Source organism: Plectrocnemia conspersa, unplaced genomic scaffold, assembly GCF_051122295.1.
Source record: "Plectrocnemia conspersa isolate PC_06_02 unplaced genomic scaffold, ASM5112229v1 ptg000012l, whole genome shotgun sequence".
NCBI classification, from domain to species: domain Eukaryota; kingdom Metazoa; phylum Arthropoda; class Insecta; order Trichoptera; family Polycentropodidae; genus Plectrocnemia; species Plectrocnemia conspersa.
Window position 1 is genome coordinate 31,933,546 of NW_028277176.1, and position 24,885 is coordinate 31,958,430.

The 24,885-nt window shown below is 33.1% G+C and overlaps 1 protein-coding gene across 2 annotated transcripts; it reads left to right on the forward strand.

Moving 5' to 3' along the window:
• The first annotated feature begins 1,022 nt into the window (after nt 1-1,022).
• LOC148229016 (uncharacterized) lies at nt 1,023-24,709 on the forward strand. Of its 2 annotated transcripts, XR_015811673.1 has the most exons (4): nt 1,082-1,477; nt 16,395-16,570; nt 22,141-22,525; nt 24,323-24,709. XR_015811673.1 is itself a non-coding variant. In XM_088200189.1 (3 exons), the coding sequence occupies exons 1-3, from the start codon at nt 1,162-1,164 to the stop codon at nt 22,426-22,428; spliced, it is 780 nt and encodes a 259-aa protein (XP_088056315.1). In that variant the 5' UTR covers nt 1,023-1,161; the 3' UTR covers nt 22,429-22,622. The 2 variants fall into 2 exon arrangements, 1 of the variants encoding a protein (XP_088056315.1); XM_088200189.1 differs by lacking the exon at nt 24,323-24,709 and having other exon boundaries at nt 1,023-1,477; nt 22,141-22,622.
• Nucleotides 24,710-24,885: the final 176 nt, after the last annotated feature.

Consider the following 24,885-nt stretch of genomic DNA (forward strand, 5'->3'; position numbering starts at 1 on the left):
AGTGTCATATATCGTGGAAAAGTTTAAACCATATAAATTATATTTTAACAGTTAAAAACTTATATCTACCGGTAAAAATGTATTCTGATATTATATTACATATTTTAAAAGATATTATTGGGATAGATTCGAGACTGTTTTTTAGATTTTCTGCAAGGGATAACACGAGAAATTCTGGTTTAGAATCAAGGACGCCATTTCAGCGTTTTTTAGAAGGGGGAGGGGCAAAAATTGGCCAGTCAGTTTTTGTTTTTTTAATATTTCATGAAAATTCATAGTATTTCATTAAATGTTATGCATTTTTCTGTCTAAGTTCAAGGGGGAGCGAGAAAATGTCCCCACCCGCCCCCTCATAAATGACGTCGCTGCGATATTCAGCTAGACATTGATCGTATTTTATATGTGAGTCTATATATTATTATTGTTTTAGTTCTGTTTTCGTTTTTACAATTTTTATATAGATAATATTTTTTGATATTGAGTGTTAAGAAATTATTTAGTCAAGTGGACCCTCATGCTTTGTATGACTACTATGTGGTAGCTACGCCAGTGATTGGATTGCGTGAATACTATTTTTTATTTGAATAGACACTGACAATCGAAAGTAGATTTGCAAGTGTCCTAATCCGTATAAATAAGCGATCGTCACGTGCGACTAATACTCGTAATGTGATCAATCCCGATAATATTATTTTAGTTGAGTTGGTACATATTTTCATTGCGTTTTTTTTAAATGTTTCATATTCTATTCGGATATAAGGGTTTATAGAGACGTGATAACCGTCCAGACTGATAATCGATCTCGTGTCAAATCACACACATAAATCTAATCCTTTTCGATAATATTCTTCTATGTGACTCTTCGCTCCAGTCTCTCTGTAAATAAAGATTCGCAGACGACTCAATTAGCGGCGATAGAAGAGAGGGCATTCGTCACCGTTTGCGAGTCGATTAGCGCTCGCAAAAAGCCGCAATTTTTCACGGCAAATTAACGCAAGCGGGCGTGCTTCCGACCGACCAATCGCCGCAGCGGTGGGCGCGGCCGCGGTCGAAGGCGCGCCCTCGCTGCGCGATTTCGATCGACAGTCGCGCTCTCGCGCGCCGGGCGGACGGACGACATGAGTCGCTTCGCCAGGAACTGTCCTTCGCCCCCTGACTGACATGGAGGGCAGCTCCGAGCCGCCGGAGCCCCCGGTCAGGCCGGTCAAGTCTTTCACCATAGAGTCCATCATCGGCCGGGCGAGCGCCCCACCCCCGCGAGCACCTCCCGAGCTCTACCGCGGCCTCTACTTCCCTCTAGAGCTGTGCGGCTCCGGCGCGTGGCTCAGCCCCCTCAGGGACATGCTGTCGGCGTCGGAGTCCCCCGGAGACGACGAAGACGAGAGCCCCAGGGCGAGCGACAGCGACAGCGGCAGCGAGGCCAGCTTCGACTGTTCGTCCGCGACGGATCTCACCCGAGGAGCTAAGGGACACAACGGTATTATTTCGACTCTATCTACTGTTGCAGCTTATGAGATGTTTACTGCCTAGGTGCGTTTCATTTTCCGAAACTATACTTTTATAGCCAGATTCGTTCAACTTACAGTCGCGAAGGAGAATCAGACTTCTTCTATCGACATTTTATCAATTTCTTAACTTCTTTACGTAACTTAACGTAATTTCTTAACGTAACTGTTATTTCTGTAATTTTGAGCTTCAGTTATGCCGGACCATTATTCAGACAGCTTTCTGTCATCATCGTTACAATGCCATCGAGAAATGGATCGTTCTTGTTTCGTAAAAGAAGTGTAGAGCAAGGAAAAAAAATGTTTGGTTTCAATCAGTTCGTGCAGCGCCCGTTTGTCAATACATTTAAACATTCTTTTCAGAGCTACCTAGTTTTGATAAAAGTTCTTCGTTTCTTAATAAATAACTATACAAATCCGAGTATGCCCTACTCTTAAAATTGTATTGTGTGAGTAGTATCGCTAGTGAGTAGGACCGTTCCTTGGTCCGTTGAGAGTTTATCAGTTGAAAAACAAAGCAGGAATGCAAAAATAAAATTGCCAAATTTTCAGTAATTCCGAAAAACAATTAGTTTTCGATTACAGAAAATTTGTCAATTTTATTTGAGTTAAACTTTGAGAGGCTTTTGGGACAAGATTTAAAAAAAATCGTTCATTGTTCATGCATCATATAATCTTCGAAAAACTTGAGCCCTTTGTCTTCAGATTCGAGGAATGACATCAGGTTGCAAAATTGGTAGTACTGGTAGTTTTTTGAAAGAACTCAATACAAGGAATCAAATCTTTATTTTGTATTTATTGTATTCCTTAAGTAGCATCCATTCAGACAGTTGTCGAGTCCATTTTACAAGTATTCAAGAGATGTTTTATAAACAAGTTGAAATTCGTCATAGATGTTCTGCTCTTCTTCCTTGGATCCATTTACTTTAAAAACAAGTTGATTCACTTTCAAGGGCACGAATTTGTCTTCAATTCTGTTTCGCAGCATCTGCAATATTGATTTTAAGATGTTCACAATTGACAGTACTGAGTTCTCTTCTTACTCTGCGGAATCGCATGTTTGCTTAAAAATACCGACATTAAAGAATGCGTGAACCACAAATATACTTCCGAATATGGATTTTCAAAAAAAATATTTAGTATGGTTTGTCTTGTAACTTTTATACTGCACAATTTTTTTTAAAATATTACATTTTAGGGTTGATAAGGACATTATATTTTAATTGAAAAAGGAGGACTGGCGCCCCATGAAAAAAATCCGAAATGACGTCCCTGATTCTAAATAATAAATTCTTGGGTTATCCTTCATAAAAAATCTAAATTTTTTTCTTATTAAATAGTATGTCATTTCAGTGAAATCATATTGAAATACATTTTCCCTGGTGGATATATATTTTTATCAGTGAAAATATAATTTATCTGACAGGTGCTATACCTATGTATATAGATTTATATACTTAATATTATTTATTTACATGCGATGTAAAATTGTTACAGTGAATGTGTATTTTTCAGTGAATTTATATTTTCACTAGTGAAGTTCAAATACATTTTCACCAGTAGAACTAGTAACGAAAATATTATATATGCTGGTCTAAGATGTCTATGAAACTCAATTTGACAGTTGCGAAACATCCATTTAATGTTCAAACCCAAACCTAACCTAATGAAAGTTTTAAAACTAATTATAATTTCAAAACTTTTATTAAAGCAAGTCCAAAATACAAACTAAACCAACTCAACTCTCATGGGAAAATAAGCAAAAAATAAGTACAGACAGACATCGCATCTCATAAAATGCCCCATGATATTAAACTTTGTTTTAAAAATATGAAAGCTATCCTTACCGATGTTAATATAGACTTCTAATATACGAGGGCTTATCAAAGTATATTCAAACCGAATTTTGGTCAATAAGAGAGCGCAAAAACAATGATCACTTCTCAGAAGCCAAAAATTCATGTCAAAAGCAATAAAATTATGTCGGTGTCGTCGTAGTGGGAACGCTCGGTAACGAGCGTTCTCAGTGCGACGGTACGATTTTATTGCTTTGGACGTGAATTTTTTATTTCTGAGAAGAGATATTGTTTTTTGCGCTCTTCAATTGGTCAAAATTTGGTTTAGATACGCTTTATTAGATTCACACTTGATACATTATTATAAAAAGTAGCGATTCCGATACAATTACCGGTATTTATTTAAACTTCCTATTTCGATACAATTCCCGATTATTTTGACTACTGTTACTAAAATAAGTTTAAATGAATAATGAACATAAGTTTTAATAATATATACAAGACAGAAAAAGAGTGCGTTAATTGGTTTAAAAAGTATATTTTGTAATAAAACATTAAATAGAATAATTTACATAAAAGCTTATAAAATACAGTAGGACGTCATTATTATTAAAACAACTGGCGCTTCGCAACCGTTTTTGTGAAATTTAAATTATAATGTAAAAACATTTTCAACTCACCAGTTTCGTTTTTCAACCGATTTCTTTAAGGTAAAGAAATATTACCTCCAACACTAAACAATTGTTCATTATCAACCGAAGAGGGTTGTGCCGATACATATTTCTTCGTTAAATATTCTAGAATGGCAAATTAGTTTTTGTTGGAATTCCACAAGCAAAGAAAGGGGATTTTCATAATCTTTAATATTTTTTAAAGCAATATATTTTTCAATTTCACGTTTTAATAAATGTATTTTTGTAGATATTGGTTCTCTTTATTTTCAATATTCTTTCTTGTCAATTATCTTTTTTTTTAAATCGACGAGGCATTTAACAAAACTAAATTGTGGGCAGTTAATACGAATGTATATACAAATAAATCAAAAGAATTGTTAAATCGGAAATTAGGTTAAAAATTCTCTGGTTTCTATAAATTATATATTTCCAATTCCGATGAATCGTCCCATCACTAATAAAAAGTCCTAATATGAATGTTAGATTTCCACTGTGACGGGACGGCACGATTTTATTGCTTTTGACGCGGATTATAAACTGGAGGGGGTCAAGGGATTTGCTTAGATCAAGGGATTTGTCACTCCTTGAATTTGTCCAGAAAAATAAAATGCCGTCCATGCTTGAGAGGCAGATAATCACCGTTCTCCCACACTGAGACAGACGGGCTTCTACACCTTGCCACTCTTAGTCAAAATGAAAAACTGCCGTATAGTTTTTATTCTATCGACATACTTTTTCTATAAATAAATTAGTCAGTTTTTTTTGAATAGCCAAAATAACGGCTATTCAAAAAAAAAAATAAAAAGTAATTATTCCATAAAAAAATTAAGAAAAAAAAAATAACAAAAAAATTTTTAAAATAAGGATTAAATTAAAATTTTTTTTTTAAATCTTTATTTTTTGAGGACACCATAAATTCTGTATTTTTAATTATGTCGACATAAAATTTAAAAAATAAATCTTGTAAATATCTCGGCTGAGTTAATTAGTCAAGTCTGACCCACAATATTGTTTCAAAATGGCGGCTAATCAAAAAATTAAAAATTCGTAGCTCTAAAAAAGTTATGAGATAAAAACTTATTATTGATAAAAATAAAAATTAAACAATCATAACTACGTTTCGAAAATTCTAGAGAAAAGTTTAATTGTTCCATAATAGATACATATACATATGTATATATTTATTTTCTTAGCTATTTTAACTTGTACAGCGCCAACTTTTGTGTATTCTTTCGAATCGTTAAGTGCGGTTTTGAATCGACTACTTCCATTAGCTGGTCGTCGTCAATTAGTATAAAAAAATAGGTTGAATTTCGAATTTTATTGAATCGACGATTTTTTCAAAAATCTTTAATGGGGGATTTATTTAAAATTCTGTACTGATTTATCTTTTCAATTAGGCCTTCAATATTATCTTTATCTTTCACACTAAACTTTAGAAATTCCAACCAAACTTCTAGATTATAGAATATTTTTCAAATGAAAGAATCTTCGTCTGTGCATCGACTGTAAGTCAAAAAAATCATAAAATTCAAAACACAAGACTAAAATTGCAATTTGTTAAATATAAGATAACGAATCACTAATTTCGTTCGTTACTTATGAGGTTAATTTGAAGATTATGTTGCCTTCTTAGATGATTGTGTTTAATATAATACAATTGAGCTACAAATATTGATAAAAATAATGAATCTGCAAGATCTTATATTGTGCTGTTCGAACTTTTGAAACACGATCCGCTAAATTTTGTTCGTTTTTATTTAAATGTTCAACTAATCCAAAAAACTTACCGCTATGTTGACTTTAGATTCGCTTTTCGGATCCATAAATATTATATAGAGCTCTAATATTTTGTTAAGTCGTTAATTTTATTTATGAATTAGATATTTTTTCATGTATGCAATAGAATGTTCGCGTGGTGTTTTACATTTATCCAATTTTTTATTGGCGTTTCTGAACTTCTCACCGAGAAAAATTTCAAATGGCTTCAGATAATAAAAAATATAACATAGTTGCCTTGTACTGAAACTGTTTTTCAAATCATTTTTGGCATAACATACATATCTGTCTTAGGATTTCTAAAGGTTAAATATGAAAATGGTTGTTTTTTATTCAGAATATTTTTTATTTCGTTTTCGATTTTAATAATCATATATTTTAGTATTAAGCTTATTATTTTCGAATCAATTTGTTCCGAAAATTAAAAAAATATATTATGAGTCTTTTCTTTATTAGCGTTTTTTACGCATATCATTTTAAGAATATTTTTATATAATTTACCGAATAGACTATACGTTTTTCGAGATTGTAATTATTTAAATAGGAGTAAACGGAGTTCGAAGAGAAAAAAAGTAGGAGGAGAAGAACGTCGATCTCCAACGGAGCGATAATTAGATGTGCGCGGAGATGACTCGTCGTTTCGGTCACTATTAAAAGATCCATCTGGGGCCTGCCTCCAGATCTCGATCTGCGCTATTGTTATTCTGTGTACTTTCACGTTGTTTATTTAATTCAGACCGAAAGCGAACGTCATTGTATATCGGTTCACACTCGAAAGATCGAACGAAGGCGGACCGCAAATTTCTTTCGATTATCGTCGTACTTCCCCTGCGACTGGAACAATGTGAAGAACGCTCTGACAGTGTATTTAATAATTTCTCGGCACTAATAACTCGACTCGACTGTAATTATTTAGCTAATTGATTGCTCTTTTTAAGCAGCATAATTAAAAACCCTGACTTTTACGTCATTTCACATCCAAAATATATTATCTAATTTAAGTTTGCACCTTAATTTATTATTAAGTTTAAAATTTATAAATTTCTGTTTATAACGAATTTCTTTGTGAATAATTAATTATTTTTTTATCTCTAGTCGATAATATTTTATGTTTTAAGAATAGTTAAATTTACTCAAGTGGATTTGCAATTACCGATATTATCGATAAACATGCTACGCATAAATTACTTCCATATTAGTAACTACCCGTGTTTGATGAATCGTCCAGTTCCGGTGACTAATCTATGTTTTTCGTTACATTGAATCTATTAAAAACATTTTTTTATTTTTAAAATATAATTCATAGAAGATAATTGTTCTTATGATTTTATTTCTCAACATTGTATCATGCGATTGTGAAGGTGTAAAGTGCTTTTGTTAAAAAAACATGTTTTTCAGTTCTCAAAAAATGAAAATTCTTACCTGCTTGATAAGATATTGTTGTGGATATATTTATATTTTCGATAACGAACAGAGAACTGGATGATCGTCGAAGATAACAATCTTCATTAGGAAGATTTGTTTTAATGGACACGAATAATTGAAGGTCGATCTACTTCGACTGATTACTGTTCGTCGACTTATGAAAGAATTTCGTAGAGAATTATTAAAAAACGAGATTTAAGTTTGCCGACAGGCAAATTTTATAGCGTAACTCTGCAGAAAGTCACCATATATATCTGCAGTCTGCCAATTCCTACGCGGAGCGGCTTTTTATTATCTTATTATAAATGTAGTCAGGGCCGCTGAGAGCGAACGCTGGGAAAACTGGCAAAAATTACATTTTATATTATTTAACATCGTCATATAATTTCTTGAATAAATAACAGTAGGTACAAAATAACCCTTTCTATGCTACAATAAATATAAAAATTAGCCACCTTGGCAGGCCTGAATGTAGTTCTTAGATTACTAAACCAAAGACATGCCCGATAAGGGCAGTTGAGAAAATCGTAACCTTTTTTTTGTTATTCAAATACTTTCGATTTTCATTAAAAACGTGCATATTTTCAAACATCTAGTACAGACTAACCTTTTTTTATGCAGCGGTTGTAAAACGTCTAAAAATATTCGTACAAATTTAATTCTTAACAAAAAAAAAGCTATATGAATATTCTTGATTTGGCATTTTTTCGAGAAATTCCTGGGTAAAAACACTAATTGCATTGCTTTTCAATATATACACAAATTATTTATTATTTTCAGAATTATTTTTAACAGTGCAGCTAGATTTTTTTTATTTTTGCCCAAAACTTTTTTTGTGGAAGAAAATGGGAAAAAGTACAAATAAATAAGCACAATAATATGTATATAATATATTATAAAAATATAATTTTGAATAAATATTTTTAATATAATAAACTGTAGATATTTCATATGAAATTATTGTCTTAATTTACGCGTTTTTTTTTATATAATGGAACATATCCTTAGAATTTGTATAAGTTCCTTGCCTTTTTTTACGCGGTTTTAATTTACGCTGTGTTTGGGAAGAACGTATCTACCGCGTATATCGGAAGATGGGTGTATATTATTAAATGACAAGCATTTTCTGGTCAAATTTAAGGTAGGGTAAATGCCCTTATCTGCTATTTCCTGCCCCCCCCCTCTCATACTAAAATAACATTAAAAAAAAATTTCTATAGATTTTCTTCAAAGAATAACCAGAAAATTTATGTTTTAGAATCAGGGACGTCATTCATATTTTTTCAGGAGGGGGGGGGGGCTAAAATTGGGCAGTCAGTGGTCGTTTTTTAAATATTTCGAATGCTTTTTTTAACAATTGTAAAATAACCCCATGTGACGTATTTGTATTATGATAAAAACGATGGTGGTGCGGGGATAGTTAGTTTTGTAACGGTGCTGTGCTGTTACCGCATGACTCTTGTTTGAAGGGTTAAGAGCAATTATACAGTATTTTCGAATAAATATTACAAAATCGTAAAACACAAAAAATATCAAATATACACTTAATACGCGATTATGTATCATAGCACGTTTATATTTGAAAATAAAATTCGGAAAGAGCAGTATCATAGCTAGTTGCAGCTGTCCGTCCGTTTTGAATCAGCATCTGGTATCCTTATTTAAAACATTTCTCAAGTCTTCAATATAGTTATTGACATATTGCACTATGATTGGATAATATTAATTAAGTAACTCACTACTTGATAAAAAACAGTGCTTTTAAAAAGTTACTGTTTGTTAATATTTTATGGCTATTTATGAATCTAAAGTATGGCTAATAAAAAAGTATATAATAATCTAATTTATGTTGTAAACTTACGAATGTAACGCGACATGCGTTCGATCGGTTTGATTATCTGAAAAAGTTCGGTCAAAAACGGCCATGAGAAAGAAGCGCGGAATTCCTATTAGTCATTATTGAAATTCGACGCATGACCGTTTTATAAACGGGCCGTGCCGCGACTGTTAGTTCGAGTCTTTAGGCTTTTGCCGGCTAAAAGGCCCCTCGTAACGACGAATAATAAAATTACGATGATATATGTAATTCGCAGTGACTTTGTCCATTGTGCGTTAGGAAGCGCCCCGCCCACCCATATACGCACATGCGTCGCGAGCATAGAAAATAAACAACACCGGGGGACCAGATTCGATCCCCTAATCCGTCCAAAACGGTCCCTTGGGACTTTACCGCAATTACCGATCGTTTGCGCCTCTCCAAATAACATTACTACGTACAAATAGCGTTTCTCATTTGACCGAATCTCAAAAAGTATTCCAGTGAAATAAAATTGATATTTTAACGCAACTGAATTTTGCAAACTTATATTTTTTATCCTCCGTTCTTGGAATATAAGCGAAATTTAACTAGATTCGCGTAGGTAAATCAACTATATTATTCTACCGAAATATTGGTAGGTACTACCTTTGAATTCAATAGAAATACATACACATATAAATATGCAGGGTGATGACTTTTAGACATTTTTTCTACAATAATTATGAACATAATTGTCGAGGTACCCCGAAGCGTTGCGTCACGGGTACGCCTCCTAAACGCTAGTAGCGGTGACAGTGAATTTGGGCTCAGCTTTTAAAATCCCCTCACCCCTTTTGCATTTAATCGTTCAGAAAAGTGAACTTTTGTAAACGAACTGCGCTCCCCCCGATCCTAAACGGATCACCCAGCTAAACGGACACCTATTCCTAATTCAGATAATTCATTATCTTTCATGCGACAAGTTGAGAACCACCGGGTGAATTAAGAGTAGAAGCTATGATAGATTATTAACCACCCCACTAAAAAAACTCAATTGAATTCGGTCGAATAACTTTCCCGCGTCATCGTAAAAACTATCAAGACGTTTGATAAAAATCTAGGCGAGAAAGGGAGAGTTTTAAAATGTACAGTGGTCTCTGTTGTTTTATTAATAGATTAATAACATATTATATTTCATTTGAAAGGCTTTGGATGGAAAAATCTGGTCGTGGTTTAGCCTCGGATGATCTACTTACAGTAAAGAACACGTTCTCTATTTCTCGCGTTAAAAATTATAGACTTAAAAGCAAAAAAAATATTATACACCACAACATATGCACGACTACGATTAACGCAAAATATATTTCAAACTCTTCGCAAAATGGGCGTCTCCATATTTAAAAAAAAAATATTTAGATCTGAACATCATGTTAAGAAAAGTTTCCCCGGTGTGTAATGATGGCCATTAAACAAACAATAATTGAGCCGTTGATTTTGAAAGTGGGGCAAGTCCGTATTATGTTGCTGTTGGATAATTAATGGTTTGCTTTTGAACTGATTTAAAAATGTAAGCAATAATAGACTTTTTTTATATTGTTTACGGTCTTTTTTCATAAAAATTTCATTTACAATAATTATATTCGCGATATTTAAACAAAAAAAAAACATGTTTTTAATAGGGCCTAATCATAGAGTAAAGAATATATATATATATATATATATATATATATATATATATATATATATATATATATATATATATATATATATATATATATATATATATATTCTTTACTCTATGTATGTAATAGAGACGGCGACATAGGCCAAAATCATGCCAAGTTTTGATCTAACGGCTAATCGCGCGATCATTAACCTTACCGTGTGCGCCTGCGCAGTTAGCAGTGTCAAAATGACCTTGTGGCGTTTGACAAACGAATAGGGCTGTCACATTTGTAATTTCTTAATTTATATTTTTCTTTATAAATTCACTTTTATCGCCAATAATTATTATATGATTACACTCTGTAAATTTTTAATCGCAATTTCATCTGTAACTAAATTGCAAACTAGTTTATAACTTGTCGATTGAGAGTTTATTTTTAATGCTTCATATGCTTAAAACGTAAGCCCTGGATCTCTGTTTAAGTTCTGATACCATTTACCGATGGTTCTTAGGTGAGGCAGGTTGAAATTTAAAGTCTGTCGAACATATTGATAAGCTTTGGGAGAATAAAAACTTAAAGTTAATGCAAACGATCGAACTCGGGCTGAATACTTGGCTACTTTTGAATTATTTTTTCTTTTTAGAAAAGTTAATCAGAAGTAAAATTTGCTAATAGTGACAAGCCGTTTTCCTCACTTAAAAGTCCTTTGTCTGTTATTGACTTAACTATATTTTCACGTTTTGATTTGCGTATTGGGCGAATAGCACTTTTTGCATGTGGCTTTATGCGGATAATGAAAGTGCAAATTAAATTATTTGTTAAAAATATTCCCATAAATTTTCTCCTTAACATAACTTGTGTTATTTTCCTTACACTTATAAATTGTACATTTTTATTATATTCAATTCAAAGTTTAAATACTTTCTATTTGGATTGTGAGACCTTGTGTAATGGCTTTTTAATTGAGGAAAAATCTCAATGTGTTTTCCTGGAGGAACCTTCCATTCTACCATAAAAATCTTCTCCAAAATTTTGTTGCATTGAGAGCACGGTCCACTCTTCCTTTACATGTATTAAATGTGTCTACAAATCTTTTGCACACTAAAATTTTTGCTTCTTCGGTATCTAAACAAAATAAATAATATAACTGCAAGTCCTCGGCCGCATTCTTCTCTTAGCACACTTCTGTATTAAACCATTAGTCTGTAAGACTCCAAAATATATCATAGAAACTAACTAACATACAACGCTTTAATTTTTATTAAAATGATTTTATTTTGAGTGTACTTGTCTCACTTTCAAAATCAACAAACAATTAATATCATTGACCAAAAGAAATTACTAGTAAAAAATTCACACTGTTATTTATAGATATGATTGTGAATTTATTAAAAACAGATAATTTCTAATGAATATTAGCTCTAATTTTTTTTAACAATATGGACTTGCCCCACTTTCAAAATCAACGCCCCAATTATTACATTTCATATTAAAAAAATATTATGGCGCACTACAGTTTGCAACACCTGTGATACCGGTATTATTAGAAACTCGGTCATCGGGTGAGGCGTTATGTGCAACTACATATTTACACAGAGAAGCTGTGAGTGAACGAACGCTCCGCTCGACTTCCTACCTTGGCCGTCGTCGGAGATAATCGCGGTTGGTAAAGCAATAAGGGACGTCATTTGGGAGAGGAGCAGGTTAAGGAATTTGCCACCCCCTTTTAATTTGGCTAGAAAAATGCATGCCATTTATTGAAATACTATGAATTTGTAATGAAATTGAGTTTCAAACGACCACTGACTAGCTAACTTTTCATCCCTCCCCCCTCCAAAAAAAAGCTGTAATGACGTTCTTGATTCTAAAACAGAAACTCTCGGTGTATTCCTCAAATAAAATCTAAAAAATCAGATTCAAATCTGTCTCGAAATAATAAAAAAAAATGTAATTTCAGTGAAATCATATCAGAATACATTTTACCGGTAGATATATATTTTTACCAGTGAAAATATAATTTATCTGGCAGGTACAAGTAAAATCATATGATTTTAGTTATACATAGTAAAATATACAGTTACATACTTATCATTATTTATTTACATGCGATGTATAAATGTCACAGCAAATATGTATTTATCAATGAATTTTTTTTTTTACTAGTTAAGGCAAATACATTTTTGCCAGTAGATATATATTACTACTATCGAAAATATAATTCAAAAGATAGGCGCTAGTAAAATTATATAATATGTTGATCAAAAATGTATATAAAACTCAATTTGACAGTTGCGAAACGTACATTTTCTGTTTAAATCCAAACCTAATCCACACGAATTAATTAAACTCATCCTGACCTAATAAAAGTTTTAAGGCTAATTATAGTTTCAGAACTTTTATTAGGTCAAGTCCCAAATACTAAGCCAACTCATCTCTCAGGAGAAAATAAGCGGAAGACGTCGCATTTCGCATGTTGCTTCATATTTTGTCTTTTATTGCTTTTGACGTGGACTTTTGAGAAGAGATAATTGTTTTTCTCCTGTTGGTCGAAATTCGGTTTAGATATGCTTCATTCAATTGTAATATTTTTTATAAAAAGTCTTCTACTGCCATGGCGACGGCACAATTTTCTCGCTTTTGACATGGATTCTAAGCAGGGACGGCCAGTCATAGTATTAAATTTTATGAAATACTATGATTCTTATTTAAATCGAAATATTAAAAAACGATGAATAATTTGCCAACTACATATATTAAAATATAAAATATATTATATTTCCCCCCCTCCTTGGAAATATTTGAAATGATGTCCCTAGTCGTAGATTTTGAATCGAAAGGGGATAGGGAGGCGGCGTCGCGCTTCGCGTGCCTCGGGCCTCTCTAGGGGAATATATTTTTTATTTATTTAATATTACCAGAGCAGTAAAAAGTCAACGCGTTATATCAGACTTAAAAAGTAAAATATCCTTATGTTTTCAAACCTTATGAATTTTCATTATATTCGTTCTATTAGTGTCATAGGATTCGTAATGTGGTTACATTGGTTAGCTCTCAAAAATTTCGCACCGCAAAACCCAGCATTTTTGATGTATTAATAAAAGTGTTAAATTATATTTTTAATACAGATTTCCCTGGACGTTTTTTTTATATTACTTATATGTTTTTATTTTGACTTAAATCGACAATTTTAGGGCCGGAATAGCGTAGTCCGCTAGTAGTGGTTTTTGTTACCGCAGAAGCTTTTATTTTATTTTTATAATAATGCGCAATTATTAAAAAATATTTCCTTGCTTCTTCTTTAGGTATTCGATCTCAAAAGTTCAGATCGAATACCTAAGGAAGAAGCAAAGAAATAACGAAAAATCAACAGCACCGCGCAGTGGGAATGTTACGACTTATAATAAGTGAGAATCGAATTTAGAATATCTAAACCAAATTTTGAACAATAGGAAAGCGCAAAAAACAATTATCCCTTCTCAGAAGTCAAAAATCCACTGCGACGACGCCGACACGATTTTATTGAATTTTGACTTCTAAGAATGGATAATTGCTTATGCGTCCTCCTATTGACCAAAATTCGGTTTGAATATACTTTAAACAATACCAGAAGTTCGTAGTAATATCGATGAGTATAGCAATTATATTTTTAAAACAGTGTAATATCAAAGTGCAGACTAACTATGGAGCAATATACGAGATGCGACACCTGTCTGTACTTCTTCCGCTTATTTCCACCTGAAAGATAAGTTGGTTTCGTTTGTATTTTAAACTAGACGTAATGAGAATTCTAAAACTATAATAATTTTCAGAACTGTGGATTTTAACATCAAATAAACGTTTGGCAACTGTCAAATTGCGTTTCATAAACATTTTAAACCAGCATATAACTTCACTAGCGCCTGTTAGTTAAATTATATTTTCATTAAGACAATAATAAATTATGAAAATTTATTTGAACTTCGCAGTGGGCACGCTCGGTAACTTTTTATAATAGGAATACAACTTACATCTTAACCTAATTTAAAAAAATCATCTAAGCCAAATGTTGTCCAATAAGAGAGCGCAACAAATAATTATCACTTCTCAGAAGTCGAAAATCAAAAAATCATCTCGTTACCGAGCATTCCTACTTCTACTTTTTACTGAATTACTTTACTGAATTTTTGACTTCTGAGAAGTGATAATTGTTTTTGCGCACTTCTATTGACTATAATAGGGTTTGAATACATTTTGCCCAATACTCTCATTTCAGAAGTCCGTAGTAATATTGATAAGGATAGTGTAAATCAAAATTTAAAAACATTAAACATCGGTCAAAAGCAATAAAATCGTGCTCTCGCGGTGAAAACGCTCGATTATCAAGTGGTTATATTAAGATTTTTATAACAATATTACGAGTGAGCATCGAATAAAGCACATCTAAACCGAATTTTGACCAATAGGAGAGCATAAAAAACAATTATCCCTTCTCAGAAGTCAAAAATCCACGTCAAAAGCAATAAAGTCCTGCCGGTGCCGTTGTAGTGGGAACGCTCGGTAACGAGACGATTTTATTGCTTTTGACGTGAATTTTTGCCTTCTGAGAAGTGATAATTGTTTTTCCACTCTCCTATTGACCAAAATTCGGTTTGAATATACTTTGATCAGCCCTTTTATATTAGAAGTCTATAGTGGTATCGGTAAGGATAGATATCATATTTTAAAACATAGTGTAATATCGTAGTTTAGATATACTATGGACGCGATGTGCGAGATGCAACGTCTGTCTGTACTTATTCCTTCGCTTATTTCCCCTGAGAAATGAGTTAGCTTATTTTGTATTTTGGTATTGCCCTAATAGAAGTTCTAAAACTAGAATTAGTCTTAGAAATTTCATTGTGGAAAGTTAGTTTTGTTAATTTGTGTTGGTTAAACAAATTTTGCGATTGTCAAATTAGGTTTCATAGATATTTTAGAGCGGCATATAATTTCACTAGCGCCTATCAGTTAAATTATATTTTCACTAGTAGTAATATAATATATATACTTGTTAAAATGTATTTGAGCTTCACTGGTTCAACATATAACTTGTAACATTTATACACCGCATGTAAACAGATAATGATAAGTATGTAAATGTATATATTATTACTACGTATAGAAAAGTTGAAATTCTATAATGTTACTAGCACCTGCTAGATAAATTATAATTCACTGATAAAATTATATATCTACCGGTGAAAATGTATTCCGATATGATTTCACTGTAATTACATATTTTAATTCAAAACTGTATTTTTTAAATTTTATTTGAGGGATAACCCGAGATTTGCTGGACGCCTTTTTTCATTCAGTGGTTGTTTTTTTAATAATACATATATAACACTAATTTTTCTGGCCAAATTCAAAGGGGACAAAAGCACCCACCTGCCTAAGGATTTTAATTCTCAAACTAAAGGTGTAACTATTAAATTTTGTCTGTGTAATACTGGCGCTTATTGAATTGATCGGAAGAAAGCATTATGTCTAGAAGGAGCTGGGGCGGGAGAAGAGCGGCGACCGTCGCCGATCGATCCATATTTCACATTGTCCTCCGCAGAGAGACTTTCAATAGAGTCTGTCCTCGATCGGCGTCGGATGATATATCCAGGGGGAGCGAAATCGGAGACCTCGGGGTCTCGAGCAATCGGGCCGCGGGCGTGTCCGGTCGGGCCATAAAAGCGAATTGCGGCGATAAAAAGCGGACTCAGCGTTTGCGTTTTTTGTCTCAGAGGGGGGCGGAGACTCTTCGTCGGAGGGCGCGGGCTCGGCCAGGGCCCGCAGGCGCAGGACGGCCTTCACCAGCGAGCAGCTGCTGGAGCTGGAGCGAGAGTTCCACGCCAAGAAGTACCTCAGCCTCACGGAGCGCAGCCAGATAGCCGCGGCTCTTAAGCTCAGCGAGGTGCAGGTGAGATTATCGCACTTTATCCGCTACTCTTCCTTCGAAACGAAAGATTACGATTGTTTTTGCTGAACTTTAATGCGGGGTCTAGCGTTATGCAGTTCCGCCGCTTTCCGAGAATAGATCCACTCGTGATTTTTTTTGCAGTATCAGAACGGAAAACATTTTCAGAGTTTAAATCGGACGAATAAAAGAATCGAAGAACTGCAGATGTCTCCGTTTTTGCGTACAATCCACGAATCGGAAACGATCATCTAGACCAGTGGCTCCCAAACTCTTTTGGCCCACGGACCCTGGGTGAAAAACTACATAAATGCATAATAAAAAAATTACAAATTCATCTTTCATGTCTTGAATGGTAAACGGTGACGTAAAAATCAAATATAAATAAAACATTTTGTTCAAGAAGTATTTATTAAAATTATAACTTTTGTTTAACAATAAATTTTTTTTTTTTAAAATACTTGGATGAACCTGATGGGATGTTATGAGTGTATTTATGTGCGGCTCAATGTTTGTAAGTAGCAACCGCAAATCCCTACGAGTACTAATTTCTAGTCGGTTTCTTTTTTGTGATGAGGCTCATAACGGCACTGAATCCACGTTCTACTAAATAGAGACAGAAAAGCAATCAACAGCTTCTGTACAATAATCCATAATGCTGGATATAAAATTTGGATCTGTTTTTGTAACAAGAACGTTGTCGTATCTTTGTTTTCAGCTCCTAATTTGTGGATAATTCAATATGTTGCTCCTGTATTAGTATGTATTCATCTGTATTTGTGCTTTGAGTTTGACTACTTGCAAAAGGGTTCAACACCCAGTCGGGAATATCCAAGCGAAGAATGTGTTCAAATCTTTGGTTAAGGTCCGAATGAAGCGATGTTAAGTGTTGACAATAAGCAAACAAATCTTCATCTCTATTTTGCAATTTTGAAAGATTGGAAACTGAGAATATTCTCCTCTTCCCTAGTTTTGTTTGTACAGCAAAAGTTTTGCAACAAACGCAGATATTACACTTTTAGTTTTGATTAAATTTAATGTGTCACCTTGTAGTTTCAAATTAGTCTCGTTAAATCTGGCAAATAAATCAGTCATAGTTTGAGATATTTAAATTGTGACGCAAATCATTGTCTTTACTCTCCAGGAATTCCAACACTGAATCAAAGAGCGAATAGAAGCATTCCAAACATGCACTTTTAGATAACCAACGTACTTCTGTGTTAAGTAGTAAACGATTATAGTCATAAGTCATCATCATTTTTCAAATAAAGTTGAGCAAATAATCACTCATTTAAGGCATTTCTTTTGATGTTATTAACTGCATAATGACATAATGTAGTGATTCATGCAAACGTTCACCAAGGTTTTCTGCGACCAAATGATGTCGATGAATGACTTTCGGTATAGCTTGTTTTAAGTATGCCAGAAAGCCTCAGTGCAGTGGCGTAGCTAGGGTATGTGCCGCCCGGGGCAATCCTTAAAATTGCCCCCTCCCCATACATTTTTTGCAGGGTTATAAAATCCGCATTTCTTAAAATAATAATTTGATTATTGTTAAGCTCTTGCTATTCGTAGACTTACATAAGTTTTAGTTTATTCAAGGTTAAGAACCACACTAGACGATTCCATCGCGAATATGCCGCCCCCAAGCAAGTGCCGCCCGGGGTGGCCCCCCCCCCCCATAGCTACGCCACTGCCTCGGTGTCGTCCTACCATTGCCGGAGCACCGTTTTACATCGAAAAATCTTATTAATTCAGTAAATAACATTTCACCTTTCGTATTAGTTTCTAAACATTTAGCAAATAACAATTATTGTGATTTTTTTATTCATTGTTATTTATTTTAACTTCCATATTAATAAAAATGTGTCAAATTTATTTTATTTTATATTAAACATTGCGCGGACCCCCTGAATGATCCCGGGAATACCTGGGGGTCCGTAGGGACCACTTTGGGAACCACTGATCTAGACGGAGGAGTTCTAACAGGTTTCTCTTTATGCCGTTGAAAATACCGTCTATCCGATTTTCTACTTTTTCAAGATTAACCTTCTCGAGCTCCTGCGAACTGTCTATCGTTATCTTTTTTCATTGGCTTTTCAAAATCTAATATTAAAGATCACGTGTCACCTATGAATAAATCAAAACGGAAGTACGTTGAAAGTTTTTTAATTTTGGATTTACGTATATTGACAGTTCAGATGCTCCTGATTCAATGAGTGCTTTATGTCATAAGATTTTAAACAGTTCTTTGGCACTTTGAAACGATACACGCTGATCACAAAGGAAAGAACGTGCATCTTTATAAGAGACAAAGTGACTCACTGGAAAGTCTAAACTTAAAATGAAGCTCATACAATCGCAAATAATAAATAATAAATGTTTGACTTAATTAAACTTTTACAGTATTTTTAGAGCACTCTAGACATTAAAACAACTCTTTTTTAATAATTTCCGAAAATTAGTGAGGACGATTCATGGGTTCGGAATCCATTTTCGGTGACAGCTATGCCAACAGATTTAAGTGCAAGTTATTTTGAAAAGCTACATTATTTAATAATTCCGTTTAAGTACGACATATTTATGTAAAACAGTATTGTCTTATTATACTTTTTAATGTTGTGTCTGATTACGCATGACAAAAATGTAATTTTATATATTTTTTAACAACGTAATATAATTTTTTGAATAAATAATAATAGGTACTACAATAGTTAACTTTTTTATGCTACAAATAAATATAAAAATTAGCCACCATTGCAACATATGTTCTGAAATCATATTTTATGCGAAATATTATAATTAGGCATTAAAAATATCTACTTATAATATTTAACTGATAATTATTCATGTTTTCTTTGCTGCTCAGTGTTGCCATATAGTGAATTTACAGTCCAGGTAAAAAGCAATAAAATCGTGACTAAGACTTTTTATAACAATATTACGAGTGAGAATCGAATAGAGCATGGTTTCCCAAACTATGTTCCGCGGAACACTGGTGTTCCGCGGAGCTTAAACAGATATTCCACAAAAATTTGGAGAAAATTAAAAAAATTGTTAGTCTTGCTAATATATAAAAATTGTTCATAAATCTGATAAAAACCTTGAAAATATGTGGTAAATATTAAACGTTGATGATTATAAATTCTAGAGGGAAAAGTTTTATAACTCGTTGTTGTTTTTTTTACTTTAAAATTTGATCGAATTTAAACAATATTTTTTTGTTAATTAATCACACGATATTAGTGCTTGTTATGCGAATTTTATTTATGTGATTTCACTTTTAAGCAAAATTTTTTGTGCCACGAATGCCACTTTTTACACGATTAATTCACGCAAATTCACTTGTACGTGATTTTTACACAAGATTTTGCAATCTTGGGATCCAATCTGTCAAATTTCCAAAAGGTTATTGCGGATAATTTTTCTCGCGTTTTTATTCTATGTGTTAATTCCTGAAACTAATTTATTGCGTCAGAACGCGATTGGGTGTATACTTTTGGAAATGTAAATGATTTAAATAAAATTTGCATAAAAATGAATTGATTTTCTTGTACATTAATTTAGTCTGCTTACAATACAGATTTTTTTCCATTTTGACAAAAAAAAAAGATTACAGAATTTACATGTTATTCAAAAACTACCCATGGATCTTTGGTTGAAAATAGGAAATTTTATGAAAGAAAGGACAAATACTTCTACTAATACGTCTATCATCGAAGAAGAAAATAATCCAAAAACTGTGATTTCTTCAAAATCGAATATTAAAGAACAAGAACAATCACTCTATGAACAGACCAAAACGGAAGTACGATGAAAGTTATTTAAATTTTGGATTTACTCATATTGGCAAGTGAGTTATCGTATTGCACTTAATGGCGAAGCTCATACAATTGGAGAGACATTAAGCCATGTGAGAAAGACATGGTGTCATATGTTCTTAATGAGCAGGCTACTAAAAAAAATGATGCAATACAATTATCAAATAATACTGTTTCACGACGCATTAAAGATATTTCTACTAGCATAGAGAAAGAGTTAATTCGTCGACTTGGACTTTGCAGTGAATATGTATTGCAAATGGATGAATCTACAGATGTTGCAGGACAGTGTTCCGCCAAAATTTTCGGATTTGCCAAGTGTTCCGTCGCTGAAAAAGTTTGGGAAACCCTGGAATAGAGCATAGTTTCTTAACCGGTGGTCCGCGAAGATTTTTGGGTGGGCCGCAAGAAATAAAATTAATTTCACATCTGTTCTGTATTCGCTTGTATTTGCAGAGCTATTTAGAAATCGTTCTAAACAGGCCTATAGGAATTCTGGAAGATCTATAAATAATACTGAAAACTCATATAATAATTGATTTTTATTGTTTCGATAAATAATCGAATTTTATGCTGTGTTTTATGGATTTTTAAATTATATTTCTTGTTACCGACTGTTTTAATATACTTAAATATGGTTATATCAGAATAATGTGTTGCAAAATTAATTATTTTGAATAAAAAATCAATTATATAAATATTTTTAATTTTATTCCAACGTTGATGGTCCGCAAAACATTTTTTGATTTTTTTGGTGGTCCGTGGATGTAAAAAGGTTAAGAAACTATGGAATAGAGCACATATAAACCAAATTTTGCAAAGCGCAAAAAACAATTATCTTTTCTCAGAAGTCAAAAATTCACGTCGAAAGCAATAAAATGGTGCCTTCGCCGTCGCAGTGGGAGCGCTGGTTACTGAGAGTTCCCCCTGCGACGGGGTGAATTTATGACTTCTGAGAAGGGATTTTTTTTGCGCTCCCTTAGTGACCAAAGTTCGGTTTCAACATATTTTGACCAATACTCTTATATAAGACGTCTGAAGTAATATCGGTAAGGATAGCTATCATATTCTTAAAACAAAAGCTAGTGTAGATATGCTATGGAGAAATATGCGAGATGCAACGTCTGTTTGTACTTCTTCTTTCTGAGGTTTGACTTGCCTTAGTTTGTATTTTGTACTTGACCTAATGGAAGTTCTAAATATTATTAGTTTTATAACTTTCATTATGTCAAGCTGGGTTTGGTTAATTCGCGTAGGTTAGGCTAGGTTTTGGTTTGAACACAGGTTTGAGTTTGCTATGAGGTAGTTTCGCCGAGAAAGATATCTTTCGAAAATATTTTTTTTGAGATATTCTAAAATAAGTATTAAATGTGCAATAGTTAAAATAAGACTATGTAAATGAATCACAGATTTTGCCATTTTTACGCACTTTTTTCTCATTAGGTTCTTTCTGAAAATCGTAACTGACCAAAACAGTAATATGGGAAGATATTTCATTGTAATAAATTGGTAAGTGATGCTCTGGCACCTGGCATAAAAAAAATGGAAGAAACGGTCGATTAAATGTTCTAAAAGAAAAAAAACATATAATGTAAATGAATGAAAGATTTATTAGTACTCGTAGACAACACAATAACGGATCGGCGTATAAAGTATTTTTAGAAGTACCCGTATGTAAGGAAGATTGTTTAAAAGCAAGAGAATTGTTTGAAACATAAATTGTCAGATTAAATAGGAATCTGTCTGTTTCAGGTGAAGATCTGGTTCCAGAACCGGCGCGCCAAGTGGAAGCGCGTGAAGGCCGGTCTGGCGGGCGGGGGTCATTCGGGGGGCGGCGCCGCCAAGTCGGGCTCCACGAAGATCGTAGTGCCCATTCCGGTGCACGTGAACAGGTTCGCCGTGCGCACGCAGCACCACCAGCTGGAGAAGCAGAGCGGCGCCAGGTCGGCGCTGGTATCGTCGCTGGTGTCTTCGCAGCCCTCGGCGTTCGCCCCGCAGCCGCACCCGTTCGGCCTGCGCCTCCGTATGACGCCTCCCTGACGCCCGCCTTCGCCGATGCGCGTCACGACTCTCGTCGCCCCATTAGCGATTCCCGCTCCGTAGCGGCGGCGACGCAAAGCGGCGATCGCCTCTCCGTGTACGTATGTAAATTGTAAATATTGTGCGAGTGTCGTGTATCATATTACCTATATCTATGTAAGTAGCTAGTGTCCAAATAAACAATTAACGGAAACGCACGACTCCGGCCTTTGATTCGGACCGACGGCGCGACTCCGCTTCGAATACGAATGTATTTCAATTAGCGTACGATTAATCCAGTATAAAAAGACCGATATATCGCTCTTTTCGCATCACTACAAATTCTGCTAAATACTATTTGAAGATTGTAAACTTTTAACTATTACAATAACGATCGTCAAATCGATAAATATTTGCCAGATTATGTATAATTTCGGGCAGAACCCTCCATCGTCGATAACGATAATAGTATTAGAGTCGAGTGCCTTTTTGCGAAGCGAGTTCTCGCACGCTCGAACCTCGCTACGCGGCTTCGCACCGACCGACAGAAATTTATAGGTAAGTATGATGGTTTCGACGGGCATAGTCAAACGAATAACAGATACACTAAGAATCGTTAAAAAAAGGTAAGATTCGAAAGAATAAAATATTTAACGAATAAAAGTTGACACCTTGTATGCGGGTAAGGCTTCGAGGACTTTTGGCCCGACGACCATACGTCAGCGAAAAAAGATCCAGCAGACAAATTATCTAGCCGACCGTTGATCTACGCGATATTAGATCCAATGACGCTACGGTCAAGAAATCGACGAATCATGCATTATTATCAAGTAATTTGTTCTTTTGCAGATTACTAAATATAATTAAGCCAATCAAATCGCAAGTGTCGAATTCTTCAAATTAAAAATTAAGACTAACTATACATAGTTAATTATTATTATTTATTATTACTATATATAGCTAATTGTTTATAAGCTGAACAACTATAATCAAAACATACATAAACATAAAACAAGAAAAGTTTCATATTATAATTTATTTCCTAATGATTTTTGCGGTTTGTCCTAGGAATATTATAATACAAATTCACATCTCCGTGCAATATTCCCCTGGCCGTACTCGTTTATTTATAACTAACTATCCTTAAATTATCTCTATTTCTAGTATTAAATTTATGTATTTATTAAAATAACATAACACCAAATTATTTTCTAATATAATATATATATATATATATATATATATATATATATATATATATATATATATATATATATATGTGTGTGTGTGTGTGTGTGTATATATATATATATATTTCTTAAATATCCAACCATTCCAATATTTAAATCATACTTCTACAACTAGTTTTTATTTAGTATATATGATACTATTGTAGATTACTTTTTTGTACTTATGCTTAACATATTTCTCATCCAAGATAAAATATTATACTTATGTTTCTAATTTATTTTTTGCTTATGTAATTATAATGTTCCTTAAAATTCTTTTTTTTGTCAACAATTATTCCTAAGTATTTTTTATTATCAACCATTTCTATAATATAGCTATCTATAACTATTTTTATATTATTGTCCAAGTTATATTTATAATTAACATTCATTTAGTTTAAGTACATTATTTTTAACAATCTTTCTATTATACTTAATTCGATTTTTAAGTTATCTATAACTTCTTTAAAATTATCACCTATGCTATAAATTAGTGTCATCTGCAAACATATATATTTCACATTTTTCTATATTATTAATTATATCATTAATATATATTAGACCTCTGTGATACACCGTGCGATATTATTTTCTCTTTGGAATAAGCATAATTTATTTAAACTTTTGCTGCCTCTCTTTTAAATAATTATCAAACCATCTTTAAACTATTTCATCTATACCTGCAGGACCGGCGCTAAGAAACGTGGGACCCGAGGTAAGAATCAGGTGCGGCCACCCGAACCCTCCAAAAAAGTTTGCGAACATTAGTAAAAGATGATTTATAAATGTGTTTTTTTTTATTTAATTTTGTAATAAAATAGCAGTTTTTTCAATATTGTATATTTTTCGCAACCCGGAACTCGAGATGAAATACTAAAAAGATGAAAATTCATACTAATTTATCATCAGAATGAGTCGAGGCATAATTATTTCGTAATATTATATAATAGCAAGTTTTAATTTTTCAAAAAATAGTAACTGAGAAAACTGAGACTCAAAAATATGTGTTAGTGATTGTAATTTTTATGTATATTAAGTAAAATAAATTAATCAACTATTAAATGTATCATTATGTATTATTTGATTACAATAATCTAAAAAAGTAGCTTTTCAGTTTAAGTAAATAATATACTTGAATTTATCATTAATTTTTCTTTTATTATATATTACAATCATATTCGCCTAAAAGGGCACTCTTAAATTGGCAATTATTATGTCCCGTTAATAAAAAATCTTTAATAGTACGATG